Source organism: Macadamia integrifolia, chromosome 12 (assembly GCF_013358625.1).
Source record: "Macadamia integrifolia cultivar HAES 741 chromosome 12, SCU_Mint_v3, whole genome shotgun sequence".
Lineage (NCBI taxonomy): Eukaryota > Viridiplantae > Streptophyta > Magnoliopsida > Proteales > Proteaceae > Macadamia > Macadamia integrifolia.
In genome coordinates this window covers 19,054,573-19,068,321 of record NC_056568.1, presented here as the reverse complement: position 1 = coordinate 19,068,321, position 13,749 = coordinate 19,054,573, and the positions used below count along the sequence as shown (strand labels likewise).

The 13,749-nt window shown below is 37.8% G+C and overlaps 1 protein-coding gene across 1 annotated transcript in view; it reads right to left on the bottom strand.

Moving 5' to 3' along the window:
• Window positions 1–13,749, bottom strand: part of LOC122094770 (valine--tRNA ligase, chloroplastic/mitochondrial 2) — a 163,315-nt gene that overhangs the window by 77,359 nt on the left and 72,207 nt on the right. Inside the window, exons 19-21 of the mRNA XM_042665373.1 lie at window positions 10,967–11,017; window positions 10,759–10,871; window positions 7,627–7,774 (exon numbers count right to left, since the gene is read on the bottom strand). Coding sequence (XP_042521307.1) covers window positions 7,627–7,774; window positions 10,759–10,871; window positions 10,967–11,017 — 312 coding nt within the window. The remainder of the gene's footprint in view (window positions 1–7,626; window positions 7,775–10,758; window positions 10,872–10,966; window positions 11,018–13,749) is intronic.

Below are 13,749 nucleotides of genomic sequence, written 5' to 3'. Positions count from 1 at the left end.
TACTATCCTTGTATTTTCACTCCACCAAGCAAATACTAGCAGCTGGATTCCAAGATTCATGGACCCACCATTTAATCATTAGACTTTTATTTCCAATATTCACATTTCATAGTATAGGCTGCAGGCATTTGCAAGGAGGCCATTAAGTGTACTAATAGGGAGGACTAATATAACACAGATTCCAGGAGTCAAAAGACCAAGGTGAGGATAAAAAATTAATTGGGAAGAACTGGTGAAAAAAGCTATCAACAGCTATGGACTGACCACAAACATTGCTTTAAACAAAGTAAGATGGCCAAGTCAGATCCTTGCAGCCAACCCCATATGTTCAAAAAAGGTTTAATCAAGCCGGGTATCCTTGCTACAATGAATAGCTATTCTGGTTTTCAAAATGCTAGCCAAAAAAATCATGGGGAACTGTAGTTAAGTCTGTAACTATGGTGTCAGTCTTACCTAAACCTACTTTTCTTTCTTAGGTTGTAAACAATATCTCAGGACGATAATAAGCATGGGCATAAAACCAACAAAACCTAGCAAGGAAGTCGATGGAACTGGCAAAATATGACTCAGTGATTATAATGATCAGGTTCACTAGAACATACAGACCATGATTGCAAGCATTTGATCCAAACCATAGTTGATACAAAAGTTTAGAACGGTTAAGCACAAGTTAAGAAGGTCTACAACGTTTCCTCTCTAAAACACAAAAATGGAAAGACTTAAATGGACCATAGACAAAGACCTCTTAAGAATTTAACTTTCATTTTTCCTATTCCACATCATGGTTAGTCCCTTTCTTTCTTCCCTTTTTCTTCTCTCCACATATCCCTTTTGTTTTTGGATAAATAACAAATTTTATTGATGAAAAAAAAGCAGTACATAGTAGTGCACCCCAAGGGGGTAGCCGAGTTCAACTCCTCTTACCTCCTTGGGGCCACTCACAAGGGGGTGTTTAGCGCTCGTCACTGCTTTCAATGAAAGTTGAATGATTCTCATTCAACCCCGATATGACCCGGTCCATACGGTTGTGGGGTCAATAAGGGCCTGCGGGAATAGTCAGGCTGAAGCCTTGGATAACCGTCTTTAGCAAAAAAAAAAAAAAAAAAAAGAATTGAAAAAAAAAAAATGAAAAGGAAAGAAAAGTAGTGCAAAGGATACAAGCTGCATAGAATAATATACAACAATAACACCAGAAATCCTCGGCCCACACCTAAAACCCACCAATACATTTATGGACTAAAACTTCATCACACAATGGAATTAAATCCCCAAAACAGATTTGGGTTCACCACTCCATTTTTTTTGCCAAATCAATCACAACCTCATCCACAACACCATCTACTTTTTTCCTTTAGATAAAAATTGCACTGGATTGTCATCCCGCCACCCAAACTAGGAGGGGAAACAAATGATTCCCCAAATTAGGGGGAAACAAAAGAGAAAAACAAGACAAACAACGAAATACAAAGCGCAACCCCTGAGACGGGGGGTCACAGGGAAGGAGCAGGAGGGGGGTGGAGGATGAGGCTCCAGGAGACAACAATATGACTGTTCCATGGGGAGCTATTACATCTGGAAGTAATCCCAGGCACTTTAATATTGACATCAAAGACTATGGAGTCCCAAATCTGCAAGAAGGTTCTTGAATTTTAAGTCCATTTGCTGAGGTTATAAGACCGCAGTTCAAAAAGCAAGATTTACCACCACATCATAGATAGACTTGCCAACGAAGGGCATATCATCCAAATCCATTCCCTCACAAAGGATAAATGCTTCTCCTCCTTGTCCAGCATTTAGATAGAAGGCCGTACCAAATCGAAGAGGAGATCAACAGCTTCAGAAGCATTCCAGCAAAGACAACAGGCTGGGGAGACAATAATCTACTGGTAGATGAGAAAAAGACTGTATTGGGAGGCAGTTAGAGAGAGCCTGCAAGACTGAGAAGCTATATAACCCTGAACCAAACCAACTTGCGCTAGGGAGAAACTGGGCAGATTTAGAACTAACAAGATCAAAGAAGGAGACCAACGGATAATATCACTTGAACCTCTAGGACGTCTTGGACGGAAGGCAAGGCATTCCAAATAGAGTCATCAACCCTAGACTTCTCGTGTGGCCCCAAGTTGTAGATGACTCTAGTACCAACTAAGGGAAGGGTTATACCTATAGGGTGCCAGTGGTGAAGCCAAAGGCTGGTGGAGGCACCATCCTCAATCTTAGAGATAGCAACACCACGAGCCAGAGACTTGAGATTAAAGATCTTCCTCCAAACCCAAGAAGCATTTGACCCAAGAGTAACAATCCAAATAGAGTCATTGTGGAGCAGCCCAGCATAGATCCAGTCAACCTAAATACTTTTCCTTCTTAGCCACTATTTTCCAGAATAATTTTTGGATGCCAACCGAATTGACCTCTTTAATTCTTCTTAGACCAAGACGCCCCTCATCCTTAAGAAGATAGATAAAATCCAAACTGATAGGGTGGAGAAATCTAGAAGCTTTAGACCCATTCCAAAGAAAAGAACACATAAGGGATTCCAGATCCTTGATGGTGGATTGAGGAAGCCCAAGAATACAAGTCCACTAGATGTAGGATGATTGAAGGATAGATTTGATCAATTCTAAGCAACTGGTATAGAGAAGCTTTCCCTTCCAGATCCTTTAGAATTGTAATAACTATAGTGGCATAAAACTAATGAGTTATACTATGAAATTATGGAGAACTATTTAAACCCATCTGAGACAAGAAACTACAATTACGGAGAACAAATTTGTTTTTATGCCAGGAATATCCACGACATAAGCCATTTAGTTACTTAGGAGGCTCAAGGAAAGATCTAGAAATTGCAAAAAGGATCTCCATATGGTCCTTATTGACTCAGAAAAAGCTTGATAGAGTTACTGAGAGTTAATCTGGAAAGTACTAGAGAAGATAAGCGTTTCAAGTAATTATGTAGACATAAATAAAGATATGTGTGATGGTGTCGTGATTGGTGTAAGCCGTAGGGGGTCAAGGTAGTATTACAATTGGGTTACATCAATGATCAACTTTAAGCCCTTATTCGTTTGCACTTATCATTGATGATTTAACCGGATACATTCAAGATGAGATTCCTTGGTGTATGCTTTTTTCTTATGATATTGTTTTGGTACATAGGACAAAAGCAGGGAACAACGCTAAGTTGGAGTTATGGACATTAACCTTGGAATCACAAGGTTTAAAGCTAAGTAGAACGAAGACAGAGTATATGCTGCGTAACCTTTTTTTGGATGAATGAATAATTCAATCCCAAAGGGAAAAGAAAAAATACAACAAGGGGAAGAAAGAAAGAGAGAGAGAGGCGGGGGGAGGCTAGTAATTAGCCAAGCCAAAAAAGTAACAAACCAAAGAAAAAAGGGGGGAATCAAAACTAGAAATCAGCCCAAAAACGGTGGGGGGGGGGAACAATCCGGCAGTCACAGAAACAAAGAGGGGGGGAATACTAAAGGGGGGAGGGTGATGGAATTGGGAAGGCCCCAGGAGAATAATGAGCATGTTCCTTGGGGAGTCCCTTACATTACTAGGGGGGAGGGAGCTGCTTTTGTGGCTGATGTTGAAAAAGACGGCTTTCCAAATCTTGTCATGGGATCTAGAGTTGGAAGTCCATCTTCTAAGATCTCGCTCCATCCAAATATGGTTGATGGAGGCGTAGCAGGAAAGCTTTCCCACAGTATCACAAATAGAGGAACCACCAAAGGTCATATCAATCCAAATCCATTCTCTAGAGAGGGGAAGGGGACATCTTCTAGAAGGCCAACAATGAGAAAGGACCTTCTTCCAGATAACGGAGGAGAAGGGGCAAGAGAAGAGAAGATGGTCAACGTTCTCAGTACACTTCCAGCAAAGGCAGCAGGAAGGGGGGACTTGAATGTACCACTAGAGAAGGAAAGCTTGAGTGGGAAGGCAATCAGAAAGAGCACATCAAGCAGTAAAGCTATGGCGGGGGATATGGCCTTTAAAACATACAACTTTGTGCCATGGGATGCAGAGGCTGTTGGATCTAATGAGGTCCCAAGTTGAAGAAGAGGAAAATTTCCCAGAGGGGGTGTGTCACTCTGTAACACTAGGACGGATAATGAGGTGGCGAAAATTGATGAGAGGGGGATTCTGCAAAGTGATTATTTTAAGTATCTGGGTTCAGTCATACATATAGAAGGTAATCTAGAGGATGATATTTCATAGACAATTAAAATATGATGGATGAAGTAGAGAGGTGTGTCTGGAGTGTTTTGATCAACGCATTCCTTTAAAACTTAAAAAGGAAAAATTTATAGGACAGTCATACAACTGGCTATGATATGCTGAGGAAAGACATGCATCACTTAGGCCTTGTATCAAGTATGACCTTGAATAGATCTGATTAGAGGGTAAGGATCTATGTAGGACCCACTTAGTTGGGACAAGGCGGAGTTGTTGTTGTTGTATTGTGTAGGATACATTTTATTCCACAGGTTGGGAAACAACCTCTTTGCAAAGTGGAGGTACGTCTGCATACATAGGTACATTGTGACCCTCCCTAGACCCCACAGTGACAGAGCCTTGTGCACTCAGTACACCCTTTTTTTCTTTACCTTTTATTCCACAAGGATAGTGGAATAATGATAAGGGGCGTGCTTGGTCCAACGGTAAGGTACAAATGTTGCGACCTGATGGTCAAGCAGTCGGAACAGCCTCTCAACATTCTCGGGGTAAGGCTGCATAGTTCTCGTCCCCCCCCAGACCTTACACATGCGAGAGCCTCACGCACTGGGTAGACCCATAGTGGAATAATGATGTGGGAAAATCTAGAGAAGAATTTTAGTGGTTTAATTTTACAAATCATTGGATAGAAGTTTGGGAGCTCAAAATTATAGCAAAATGTATTATTTTCATAAATTTTCTAGGATATTTTTGGATGGTCACTCAAAACTCATCCTATTAGCATGATTTTGGTGCTCTTTGATAGCTTATTGAGTTACCTATCCAAAAAAGACAAAATCTTGTGATTCTACGCTATATTTAGAAAGTAATGACCAAATTTATAAAAGAGCATTGTAATGGGATTATTTTAGAGACTGTAAGTCCAAGGATTAAAGTATCGGTATCGGTCGCCGTATAGGTCGGCCAAAATTAAGATACGTATCAGAGGGTATCGTATCGTATCGGAGATACGCTAAGATAAGCTAAAGATACATGTATAAATGGATATGAAACACCTTTTTAAACACTTTTGCATAAAAAATTTGTTAAAAAAAGCTATTGATAATATGTATTATGCATAAACACTAAATTGAGGGTATCGCACTAAGAATTCAAAGTTTGTAGTTGTCCCATAAATGTAAAATCCTTGTTCCCAACCTTGATTTCCACTTTAGTTAGAGAGAAATATGACTGGCCCTAACTTTAGAACAAAAATCCCTCAAAAAATCGTGTTTTCTGAAAAATACCTATCTTGGCCATTATATGACTGTAGCACACTGTATCAGTATATACCGATACTCATTGATACGTACCAATAGATACTTATCGATACTCACCGATACGTACCAATAAATACTTACCGATACGTACCGATCGATACATACCGATACACACCAAAACGTATATTTCACCTCAATTTTATATTTTTCATAGAGTATCAGTACGCATCGATGGTGTATCGGTGCATATTGGTATGTATCGTAGCATATATATCGGCACGAAAGGATTTTAAAAATCCATGTATCGTATCGGTGTGTATCGTATCGACCGGCTAAATTTAAGATTCGTATCGGAGGGTATCGTATCGGCATCGGAGATACTTTAAACCATGATTGCAACTAGATTAGGAGTTTATTTTGGGTTTATTTCTTATATTATTATTTCATTTATTTAGGTAAGCAGTTAAGCACTCATAAGAGCTGCTAAAATTATAGCTAAGAGTCAAATTAGCAAGTTTTTTAAGAATTAAGAGAGAAAAACAAAAGGTTAATCTCAGATGGTGAACTGGGGCCTGGTTATTGCCCATATAAAACATTGTAAAAAACATCTTTTGAGTGGAATGGTTTAGTTTTTGGTAATGGTTAAGGGAAAGGTCCGTCTCCAAGATTGCTTTGACCATCTAACCAAGGCCCTTTTTTGTTCTCTTTCATCTTCAATTTTCTTCTTCACTTTATAACTCTTTTGGGCTCATTACCCACAATAGAAAAAAGGAGCCTTTTCATAGTGGTTTTGAATTGAAGACTCAACCAATTTTTATTTTATTTTTTGGTTTTGGTGGGGGGGGGGTGGGGAGAGGGAGCTCCCAAGGTAATTCTATGGCAACTAAAATCATGGTTGAAGGTTTGACCGATACCGTCGAAATTTCCCAGATTTCGACCGTGTCCAGGGCTCCGCTACCAAATACCATGACTTTTAAAAGTCACTAGCTTCGACCAGTATCGACCAAAATTCCCACATTTTGACCGAAATGTGGGAATTTTTGAGTAGATCAATGGGTCCGACCCTTTGAATAGAACCAACTTTTATAAAACCTTTTTAAATGGAAAACCAAGCCGTTTTATTTAGAAATTTCAACCTCTCTCCTTATTTCTTCTCTGTGAAGTGAGAAACTTCGGAAAACACCAAGATTTTGCCTTTGTGCGGCTGTGCCATCAAATCTTCATTCTAAACTTGGATATTGCATATTCATAGAAAATCTACTTAAGGAAGGGAGCTTGGACCAAAAAAGTAAATCTCATCTTCCCAAAAAATCAATTCTTTTATAGAATATACTTGGAAATATAGTAGAGTGTTGATTGTTGAGACTTGAGACTTGAGAGATAACTCACAGTTATGTAAGATTATTAATTATTTTGGATCCTTTACATTATGTTTTGATTGTTTTAAACTTTTAATCATGTATTTCATATTTTTCGTCAGTAACTTATAAATGTACTTATGTTATATAGTTTCAGTCAACGACTCAACATACATTAACATACTTAAATATGACTTTAGGTTTTTTTCCATGAAACTAATTATGTGAATGGGTTAAAAATGTCTAAAATATGACATATGCAAAAAATAAGAAAAAAAAAAACACATTTTGGGGGTCGAAACCAAAGTTTTCACCAAACCAGGAAAATTTCCTTGGTTTCCTCGAAATTTCCATCTCCCCAACAATGGTCGAAATCTGATATTTTGAACCTTGACTACAATATCCCAAAATTTACAACATAACTTTTACTATAAGGACAGTTTTGCAGCTATGAATAAATATCATTGTCATGATTGCATTCTAATTTTCCTTGCGGTTGGGTCTTTGAATAATGTCGCAACCTATAAGCATTATACGGATTCTCTTGGATGCATTAATTAGTGATTTTTCTCCTAAACAGGCTAAACTTGCTACTAGACCATTTCAAACATCCTAATATAGGCTAAGCTCACAAGTCATATCATCGACATGTTGAAACAGTCAACCATAGAAAATATACAGGCATTTTCCCACAAAGATCAACATTACTATAAAAAAAATTGGCAAATGGAATATTACAACCGCATGCATAGACATGAATAAAAAAAAAATTACACCAACTAATTTAGTTCAAACACATAAGTGTGATAATAATGGAAAATCAAATGTACCTGCCACAGTTCCTCAGTGACAAATGGCATGAAGGGATGCAGCATCTTCAAGATGTTTTGAAAAACATATAGGAGAACTGCCCTTGCTACAGAAGCAACTGAATGACCTTCAGAGTGGTAAAGGCGAGCTTTGCTGGCTTCAATATACCTAGGGAACAAGTAGAAGATATCATGTAGCAAGACAATGACATCTGTTTAAATGAAAGAAAATAATAAAAGTAACCAAAATGTCGAGTCAGGAGGACAAATCCAATGGAGATGGCATAATTAAATAAGGGCATCAAAATTAGAAGAGAACTCTTATCAGTGGCAGACCCACAACGTAGGTGATTATCACTGAAGTTTTCTGTCATATATGATATTTCTCCTAGTACAACATTTGGAAAGTCGGAAAAGTTGTGATTAACCTGTGTGTGTGTCAATTCTCTTTCTATTTTCTTCTTTCTTCCTTCATTATCTATTTCTTATTGAATAATGTTTGAAGCCTACAATTTCTGCTTATTAAAAAAAAAAAAAAAAAATATGACCATCTTTCATATGACAAGAACAAGTACTTCTATTATCCACTAAATACCAAGTTACTTAGAAGAAAACTGTAGGATCGTTAGGTAACACAAGAGGGGGTGAAAATTGGAAAACTTGGGCATAGATTATTTAGTACAAAGTTTTCTGTGAATTGCAATGTGGAAGCTACTATAAGTTTGACCACATTCAAGAACTAAAGGAAAGAGAGAACATCCACTCCCAAGGAGATATTGACATTCCAAGGCTTATCCACTATCATCATACACAGTTCTGAGTAATTTTACCGAAATTTCGTGAAGCATGTCAATTTTGTAGGCTGTTGAAATGAAACAGCCAGCAATACCTAAGAGATTGCAATATTTCAACCAGAATTTTGGTCGAAACTGTTCATGGCGCTTAGTATAAATCCCATGTTTTGCACAACCGTTTTCGTGAATTCCACCTGGTTTTGCCATAGCCCCTTAGAAAACAATGTTTTCATGCTTTCTTTGCCAAATCAATGCTGTACAAGGTTGGAACCAGCGCTTGGGCAGTAAAGGAACGCAGTGGAAGTGACGTTGTAGGAAGATTTGTGCAAATTCAAAGTTGGAGGTATATCATTTTTCCCCAAAACTTTTTACTTTTATTTTTGCAATAAAACAGGGTAAATACTTTGTGGTTGTCATTCAATTTTTTATATCTTATAAACTGTAGCCCAATCTATGACTTTCATGGAGCTGGAATTCATTTTCTGTTTTTAAAATTTCTGAAAAAAAGGTTATTTTCTTGCAACAAAATTGTGAAAAAAATAGGATTAATACTCAGTATTTGGAGGTCAATTTTATATATGTTGGACACCGTCGGCCGATTCTTTTTTTTTCAAAAAGTATTTATTTCAATTTCTGGATTTTAAAAATTATTTGAAAAATTACAGATAATTCAGAAAAAGAGGGAAAAATTATGTTTTGGTTTGAAAATTATTTAAAAATGATGAAAGTATTTTGTTGTATCTACAACCCAAAATGATGATCCATGTCACATTCCATTATTACTTTTGATAATGTATGGTATTATTATTTCTAAAAAAGTTACATAATACTTTTAATGGAGGAAAAAAATGTGAGTTAGGGAAAACATAGGAATAGCTATGTGATTGTTTTAGGAATCTTAATTGATGTAGGGTAGCTAATAATGAATACAAGTTTTTATGCAACGGTGTAATAACCAAGAAGTTGCACAATGACTAGGGTTTGACTGAGATAACTCTTGTCGTGATTATATGCCTGAGGATTTGGAGACAGAGGCAGAAAGGAGATGGTTCCAACATGCTCAGGTAGCGAGCCAAGTCTGACATCAGGTGGAGAGGGTTAAAAGAAAAGAGATGGAGAAAGGATCTAGTTCCTCTGTCTCTAGACGACCAACATAAGAGAGGAACTTACCTTTTCAAAGCTGGAGCCTTTTTTTTCATAAGGTCGAGCATGGGAGTGACGGAGAAGCCGGTCAGCTGGAGAAGCGGAGGAAACTCCAGCAAGGAAGACTTGAGATTTGAGGAGAGTAATGCAAAGGCTAGAAAGAGATTGGAAGTGATATATGGAGGACATGATTGACACAATAGAGGAGGGGTCTGCTCTAGAGAAAATCATGAGATCATCGGCAAAAGAAAGATGAGTGACGTTTTAGGCCTTACATTTGGGAAGGGGAGAGAGAGAAGATGGAAGTACCAGATTGAATAGATCTAGAGAGAATCTCAAGGGAATGGGCGACGAGGAAAGGGGTGAGGAGGCAGCCTTGGCGGATGCCCCTAGAGGAGGAGAAGAATCCAACATGACTATCATTGACCAGAACAGAAAATTGGGGGGAAGAAATGCAGGTAAGAATCCAATGCACAAACAGAGGGAAGAACATCTGAAGGAGAACCTCAGAGATGAAGCTCCAACTGATGGAATCAAAAGCCTTATGAATAACAATCTTAAGTAGGGCGGCAAGGCAGTGGGATGTCCTGTCAAAACCTTTGACAATTTCATGATAGAGAAGGATGTTATTAGAGATACCCCTCCCGACAATAAAGGCAGATTGGTTAGGGCTAACCAAGGCATCAAATGAAAGTTTGTGCTTTCCTTCTCAACACCAAGCTCTGCATGAGCCACATCCACTCTGCCCATCTATTACTTAAACTAGCAGACATAAATCACATTTACGACCAATATCAATGAAAAATCCATTTAATTAGGGTATGTGTGAATTTATTATTTTCTTTCTAAAATGTAATTGGTTACCAAAAGGAGTCAATAATATGGATATTAAATAAGGGATAGATCATATCGAGCTTTTTATTTATTAACTGAGCTATACTTAAATTCTTCTTTTACATTTTTGTAATTTTGTTCTTCCATTCTTTCTCCTGATTGGTTGCATTGAACTTGATGGATTAACCACCATTCGCCAAGTTGAAGTGGGTTACGCTCAGTTTATTACGTGCAACCAAGGTATGCCTGGTACAGGATTTATGAGGGTTTTGAAAGACTGCAGGCCTGAGACGTTTGCAGCATCCACAGTATCATTAGACAAGCTTTAGGAAAGGCATTAAATGGAAAAGACTCTAGAAAATACTGTGAACAGAGAACATACCAATCAGCAAAATCGCCCCAAAAGAAATCATATATTTCTCTCCCAACTTCGCCAAAGAAAAACTTGTCATAACTTGAAGTAACATTATCAGTAAGACAATGAAGTTTTGAGACCTGGAATTAAGTGCATATACAAAAATTATTGGTTGTATTGGAAATTGGAATTAGAAATAGGAAAAGGAACATTGTAAGTGTAACAGGTGACTTACCACCCAACACTCTGGTAAAGGAAGTTTGAGAAGAGACTCCTCCGTATCAAACTAAAAGGAACCAAAAGTCATTCATTATGTGATGAAAAACAATTGACCACCCATCTTCTTTGAACAAATAGTGTGTGTTGTTGTGAAAGCAGAATGAATTAAATTACCATACAAAAAATTGAAAAACAGAAAAAAGAAGATAAAGCCATTACCATAAAAAGAAAAAAAAAGGGTTGCAAGTAATGGCGATAGAGGGGGAAAATGAAATCAAATAGAAAGGAGCAAAAATGGAAGTTCTAAATATACCTATTATTTTAAACTATATCCGACATTAGAAAGTGACTACGCTTTTGTATTTGTGAAAATTTTTCAACTTCCCTAAGTTACTGGCAAGAGAATTCCCAGATTTAGATAGTAACAAAAATAAGCAAGTAATTTTTATATAAAACAACTAATTTAATTAGAAGAGAGAAAGGAAACTGAAATCAAATAAAAAGGAGCAAGAATCCTTCCATGATTATATAAAATGCAGAAAAAAAAATTAGAAATAGATTGACTCCATAGAAATCCTATTCCCAATACATCTTGCTGAACCCTACCTTGCCTAGCCAAATTAGTCCAAGTCATGGCCTGCACTGGAATAAGACATTCGCTAGAGAGCCCAGTGACCAATGCCAAAGGGGAAAACCCTCATAGGAATGCATCATGCTATTGCATCCAACCTACCACAATTGCTGAATCATCTTCTGCTATAATGTTGCCAACACCTGCCTACAGACGACAACAACAACTCAGCCTTTTCCCAACTAAATCCACCACTCCAAACAGACCAGAGTACACTCAAATCACCTTTCTGAGATTGTCCCTAAGCCAATAAGTCAAATTATGGAATGTCAAGAGATGAGTGGAGCCCTAAAATTTTTTTACAGCTGCTCCACCTTCTCATTGCAGATTGGGAAAATGTATTCAATTCGAGGGTGCTCAGGACTAGGAGACTTTCTTTGGAAGCTCTCACCAGTGGGAATGGTAAAATTGAACTTTGATTGTTCATCGATGGGAAATCTGGGGCCATCTGGAGTGGTTGGCATCATTAGATCTTCAGGACATGCCCTCAAAGCTTACTCGGGTCCTGTAATGGCGATAGAGGGGGGAAATGAAATCAAATAGAAAGGAGCAAAAATGGAAGTTCTAAATATACCTATTATTTTAAACTATATCCGACATTAGAAAGTGACTACGCTTTTGTATTTGTGAAAATTTTTCAACTTCCCTAAGTTACTGGCAAGAGAATTCCCAGATTTAGATAGTAACAAAAATAAGCAAGTAATTTTTATATAAAACAACTAATTTAATTAGAAGAGAGAAAGGAAACTGAAATCAAATAAAAAGGAGCAAGAATCCTTCCATGATTATATAAAATGCAGAAAAAAAAATTAGAAATAGATTGACTCCATAGAAATCCTATTCCCAATACATCTTGCTGAACCCTACCTTGCCTAGCCAAATTAGTCCAAGTCATGGCCTGCACTGGAATAAGACATTCGCTAGAGAGCCCAGTGACCAATGCCAAAGGGGAAAACCCTCATAGGAATGCATCATGCTATTGCATCCAACCTACCACAATTGCTGAATCATCTTCTGCTATAATGTTGCCAACACCTGCCTACAGACGACAACAACAACTCAGCCTTTTCCCAACTAAATCCACCACTCCAAACAGACCAGAGTACACTCAAATCACCTTTCTGAGATTGTCCCTAAGCCAATAAGTCAAATTATGGAATGTCAAGAGATGAGTGGAGCCCTAAAATTTTTTTACAGCTGCTCCACCTTCTCATTGCAGATTGGGAAAATGTATTCAATTCGAGGGTGCTCAGGACTAGGAGACTTTCTTTGGAAGCTCTCACCAGTGGGAATGGTAAAATTGAACTTTGATTGTTCATCGATGGGAAATCTGGGGCCATCTGGAGTGGTTGGCATCATTAGATCTTCAGGACATGCCCTCAAAGCTTACTCGGGTCCTGTAATGGCGATAGAGGGGGGAAATGAAATCAAATAGAAAGGAGCAAAAATGGAAGTTCTAAATATACCTATTATTTTAAACTATATCCGACATTAGAAAGTGACTACGCTTTTGTATTTGTGAAAATTTTTCAACTTCCCTAAGTTACTGGCAAGAGAATTCCCAGATTTAGATAGTAACAAAAATAAGCAAGTAATTTTTATATAAAACAACTAATTTAATTAGAAGAGAGAAAGGAAACTGAAATCAAATAAAAAGGAGCAAGAATCCTTCCATGATTATATAAAATGCAGAAAAAAAAATTAGAAATAGATTGACTCCATAGAAATCCTATTCCCAATACATCTTGCTGAACCCTACCTTGCCTAGCCAAATTAGTCCAAGTCATGGCCTGCACTGGAATAAGACATTCGCTAGAGAGCCCAGTGACCAATGCCAAAGGGGAAAACCCTCATAGGAATGTATCATGCTATTGCATCCAACCTACCACAATTGCTGAATCATCTTCTGCTATAATGTTGCCAACACCTGCCTACAGACGACAACAACAACTCAGCCTTTTCCCAACTAAATCCACCACTCCAAACAGACCAGAGTACACTCAAATCACCTTTCTGAGATTGTCCCTAAGCCAATAAGTCAAATTATGGAATGTCAAGAGATGAGTGGAGCCCTAAAATTTTTTTACAGCTGCTCCACCTTCTCATTGCAGATTGGGAAAATGTATTCAATTCGAGGGTGCTCAGGACTAGGAGACTTTCTTTGGAAG